The sequence below is a fragment of the Herpailurus yagouaroundi genome, unplaced genomic scaffold (assembly GCF_014898765.1).
Source record: "Herpailurus yagouaroundi ecotype Mexico unplaced genomic scaffold, PumYag 246, whole genome shotgun sequence".
Lineage (NCBI taxonomy): Eukaryota > Metazoa > Chordata > Mammalia > Carnivora > Felidae > Herpailurus > Herpailurus yagouaroundi.
In genome coordinates this window covers 8,176,053-8,181,133 of record NW_024412463.1, presented here as the reverse complement: position 1 = coordinate 8,181,133, position 5,081 = coordinate 8,176,053, and the positions used below count along the sequence as shown (strand labels likewise).

Sequence of the window (5,081 nt, the reverse complement as noted above, 5' to 3'; positions counted from 1 at the left end):
CCCCTGCCCCGCGTGCAGCCTCATCGCCGGCTCCAACGAGCACCACCCGCCCGTGCTGCCCCCCCAGGTGGCCCTGCCCCTGCGCCTGGGCGGCCGCTGGGTCAGCCCCGGGTGCGAGGTGCGCCCCGCTGTGCTGTTCCTCACCAGGCTCTTCACCTTCCACGGGCACAACCGCTCCTGGGAAGGGTATTACCACCATTTCTCGGACCCCGCCTGCCGTCAGCCCACCTTCACCGTCTACGCAGCCGGCCGTTACACCAGGGGCACGCCGTCCAACAAGGTCCTCGGGGGCACCGAGCTGGCGTTTCAGGTCACGCGGGCCCGGGTGACTCCCATGGACCAGGTCACCACGGCCATGCTCAACTTCTCCGAGCCGAGCAGCTGCGGGGGCCCAGGGGCCTGGTCCTTGGGGACCGAGCGGGACGTCACAGCCACCAACGGGTGCCTGCCGCTGGGCATCAGGCTCCCCCACGTGGAGTACGAGCTTTTCAAGATGGAGCTAGACCCCCTCGGGCAAAGCCTGCTCTTCATTGGACAAAGGCCCACGGACGGGTCGAGTCCCGACTCCCCGGAGAAGCGCCCCACGTCCTACCAGGCGCCCCTGGTGCTCTGTGACGGGGTGTCCGGGCCCCTGCTGCAGAAGCCCGACCTCAGGGGCGGGGGGCCATGTCCCCGAGCGGCCCTTCTCCCCGCCCTGCCCCTTGCTCTAGGGCTGGCCCTCCTCGAGTGGCTATGAAATTAACGTGTGACCTGCAGGCCGCCCGGGGGACTCCCTCGGGGCACCGACCCCTCCATCCACCCGTGAGGAAGTGCCCGTCCCCCGCTCGGCTCTGTCTCCACCGTGGAGAGCGACGCGGCCCCGCTGCCCCCTGGGGCGGGGGGGAGCTGAGCACCCGAATCCAGGCGCACCTGCAAAGCCCAGGACAGCACGGCGGGCAATTCGACCCGAGCGCTGACCACGAACCTGGGCGCGGCCGCGTCAACCGCCCCGCGTTTCTGAGCGCTCGCTCCGGGGTTTCCCGGGAGGGTGGAGGACAGCACCCCTTCTCCCACTCCGCCCTCGGCCTTTTGGGGGACCGGGAGCGACAGTCCGCGCGGGGCCGGGGCTGCTCGGCCGGGCCCGCGGCTTGTCGTCCAAAGACGATGAATCCGAATTTAGCGAGACAGACTCAAACCGCAGCCGTGAATTAAAGATGCTGCCTCGGGCTTTCGGGTACGTCGCCGCAGCTTTCTGGAGGAGGGCTGGTCTCCTTGGGGGCGCCTCGGCTGTCTTGCGCCCTGACTGCTGGCACTTGCCTGCACTTGCCCCTGCGTCTGCCAGCCGGGGCCTCGAGCCGGCCACACTGCGCAGCCCTCCGGGGGCCAGCGCTCCCCGGGGCCCAGAAGAGCGCCTCCCGCGCCCGCACCAGGCTGGCTGCTGCGGGCAGGTCTTTGGAGGAACCCGGCGTTTCCAGCCCTTGGAGAGTAATTAATACTAATGATCGCGGTGACACCGGCCTGCTCTGTAATTAGCCCCGCACAGGCGTCCTCTGTTCTCAAGGCTCCCTGTGCTTAAGTGACAAGGAGGGAGAGGAACCTCCGAGTGTGTTTTGGGGACCATCCCAGGGAGAGGTCAGGGTCACCGGGCTCCGTGGCAACTTCTGGAGAAGGAGGCAGCCTGCTCGCCGTGTGATGCCCTCCTCTGCCTGGGGGGGGGGGGGGGGGGGGGGGGGTGTGCTGTCATCAAGGTGGGGAGGACACAAGGCCCCTGCCTGTGTTCCCAGGGCCTCCTCTGTCTACTGCGAAATTAACTAGCATCCTGGTGGGCTCAAGGGTTTCCGGGACTCTGTGCCTGTGATACGCCCCCTCCTTCCTCCCCCCGATTCCTATCTCTGGCTCTTATCACAGATCTTGAACAACAATTGTCTGTGAGGCTAATGATGCTTTCAGAGCAAGCCCCTGTCTTCCGTGAGATTGTGTGGGGTTCCATCAGCCCGCTGAAATTGCTCTGACTTATCTACCCATTCTTCTTCAACAACAACAACGGCAACAACAAAAATACAAAAGAGAAGAACCCCACCAAGTTAATATTCTCTGTAGGTCTCGCCAAGCTAGGAGAGTTCCTGGTGTATTTACCGAAGTACAAAAAGTAATTAAGATTATTTACGGTCTCAGACTGCCTCGGGGTGGGGGGGTGCGGTTCCCCGTGGGGAGGGGGGTGGGTGGCGATAATGTGTCCATGGCTGAGCAAGTCTTGTTTCCGAGGCTTGAGGCAACCATGACACCATTTGTCATCGAATTTGAATCTTTTAATAAAATTAAACAGCCTGAAAAATGTTCCTGCTGGTTATTAAAGTCAACCAAGGGGATTATGGTTCTAAAGAAAGGAAGCGAAGTGAGTGTCTCCCAGAGAATGTGTGAAAGAGAATAAACGCAGTGGAGGTGAACTCTGGCTCTCTGTCATGCTTACTTTGGTTCAGGCTACCGCCCTGCCCTGTTAAAAACTCTCCAGGAGCTTCCAGCGCACTCAGAATAAAGTCCCAGTTCCTCGGTCACTGATGTCCGCAAGGTCTGGCTGTGCATCCCCACATCCTGGCTGCACGGGCCTTCCTTCTGTCTCTCGATCACAATCAACCGTGCCCTACCCCAGGGCCTTTGCATGTGTCATTGCCGTTTCTCTTTCCCTCCCCCCCGACCCCCCCCACCCCCCCACCCCCCATCCTCAGAAGCTTGGCTTTTTCTAGTCTCCTGCTTAGGGAGGCCAACCATCAGTAACCCTGAACAGGCGCCTCTGTTCCATCATGCCGTCTCTTCCTTATAATGCATACGGATCACCGTCAGAAATGACCTCTTGCATTCATGTTTCTTCTCTGCCTCCTCTACCACAGCTGTGAGCTCCGTGGGAATGGGGAGGGACTGAGTCGGTCCCTGTCATCTTTTCCAGCAGCTTCGGCAGTGCCTGCCACGTGCTAGCGACCTCAGTAAATACAGCCTAGTAAACAAACGTTGACGTTCCCGCTTAATCCCCACATCAAGACCTGCGAAGAGGCCACAGACACACGCCAGGCATAGCGTCCCTCATGGTGGGGGGGGGGGGCGGGCAACCGGGTAGGTGCGGGGTGGGTAACTGCATCTTGCTCGGAGGGGATGCTGAAGGCACAGACCGGAGAAGGGGCCTTGCCCAGCTGCTCCCCAGAACCCGAGGGCTAAGTCTCTGTCTTGGGGTGTCCTTCCGGGGTTCCAGTCCCTCACAGGGGTGGGATTCCTTGACTGTATTCGGGGAAAGCAAGTCAGAGCTGCTCTGTGGGGCACAGCATGAGCCACTTCTAACGGGAGGCTCTCTGGACTGGACTGAGCTGCCCTCTCTCCCAGGGCCGCTTGGTTCTGGAACGGCTGATGCTGGCAGAAAATATCATGGCCGGAGAGAAAGACCACAGGCCTTTTCTCCTGGGCAAGAGGCCGTGCTTCCCAGACTCTGGGCTGAAATAAGGAGGGGTCATCCGGGCGGCCCGAGGGGGCTGGGGACAAGCCCACAGACGCCAGCCCTCTGGCTCCTTCCTTGGCTCCTTATAATACCCTCCACATAGAACCCAGGATAGCTTTAATCAACGGAGGGGAAAGTAAAACCTATAGTTCTAGCTCAAAACAAAACAACACAAAATTAATGTTCTCCATTCTATGTTCAGTCACGTTTAAAAGGGAAAAAAAAAACCCATGCAGTTTATAATTTCATAGCGCAAGCTCCCAGGAGAGTAAATGAGCTTTTTTTTTTTTTTTAATAAAAAGTTTAAATTGTATACAGCTCTCAGAGGCCCATTAACTACCAGATGCTGGTTATCAGAAGAAGCTATTTCTTTGCCTTCTCTAAGCGAATGTGTTTAATCTCCCAGCGGTGCTACCGGCCTGGGAAAGAGCAGCTCACAGTGACGCGGGCTCTGCCGCCCGCACTCAGCCGGTCCCGGGGGGCCTGGGTGACTCAGGCGAGAGGGAGGCTGCAGGGGGCAGGGCGGGGGTGGCGGCTCCTGACGCAGAGGAGGCAGAGAAGCGCATCAGGGCCGCGGCCCAGGCCACCTCCCGGCCATCCGGCGGCCGGGGAGCAGGTTCTGCTTCACTGCGGGGGGAGCCTGGCAGCAGCTGGAGACCTCTAATCCGCGCCGGATGGTCCTAAATGACTGGTTTCCTCCTCCCACACACTCCACTGGGTGGACGTGAGGGCCCAGGGCCGACCTGGGCCCCCACCTGTCAGGGTCTTCTCACCCCTCCCGCTGCCTGGAATGTCCTACCGCCTTACCCTTCACTGTAAGGAGCCTTTGCTTTGTTTCCTTAGTTCTTGTCGGCCTCTCTCGTTTAGAATAGCAGGCCCTTGTCTGTCTGGTCCCCCCACCACGTGCCCAGGGTGGGGAAGGTGCGTGGGCACATAGTAGGAGCTCAGTAAACACTGGTTGAATGAATCAATGCTCTGGGTGCTGATTGGAGGCTCCAAACCGAAGAACCACATCCCCTAAATCTGGTTCCGAATGTTCATGTTGATATATATATATATATATATATAGTTTTTTTGTTTTTTTGTTTTTTTTTTTAATAAGATGGGCAGAGAAGGCACACGGGAGGCTCATTTGGTTGAGCATCTGACTCTTGATTTCAGCTCAGGTCATGATCCCAGGGTCGTGGGACTGAGCCCCATGTCGGCCTTCAAGCTGAGCACAGAGCCTGCGTGAGATTCTCTCCCTCTTTCCCTCTGCCCCTCTCCCCTGCTCTCTCTCTCTCTCTAAAATAAAAACATTAAAAAAATTTTTTTAAATAAATAATATAAATAAGTAAATAAGAGCCCAGAACTGCAAATTTGAGGAAACCTGTTTTTTCCTACCCAGGTGGGGCCAACTGCTATCCCAGAATAGGGGGGCCACACAGCCTGACATGGGATGGGGTCCCCTGGGAGCCCCCCTCAGGTCTCACACGTAGTCACAGAGATGTCACAGATGCTCAGCATCATGCAGGCACCTAAGACTCTCCACCCTTAGCTGTGGAGCCCCTGGTTCAGTTCCCTCGCCAGGAGAATGAGCTGAGACGTGTGGAAAGACCGTTCCTGGTAAGAGCTTCAA

General features: G+C 58.4%; 1 protein-coding gene across 1 annotated transcript in view; it reads left to right on the top strand.

Moving 5' to 3' along the window:
- APCDD1L (APC down-regulated 1 like) overlaps nt 1-2,040 on the top strand; it is a 10,684-nt gene extending 8,644 nt beyond the window's left edge. The window contains exon 3 of the mRNA XM_040459729.1: nt 1-2,040. This exon is cut by the window's left edge and continues 12 nt beyond it. Coding sequence (XP_040315663.1) covers nt 1-736 — 736 coding nt within the window. The 3' untranslated portion in view covers nt 737-2,040.
- Nucleotides 2,041-5,081: the final 3,041 nt, after the last annotated feature.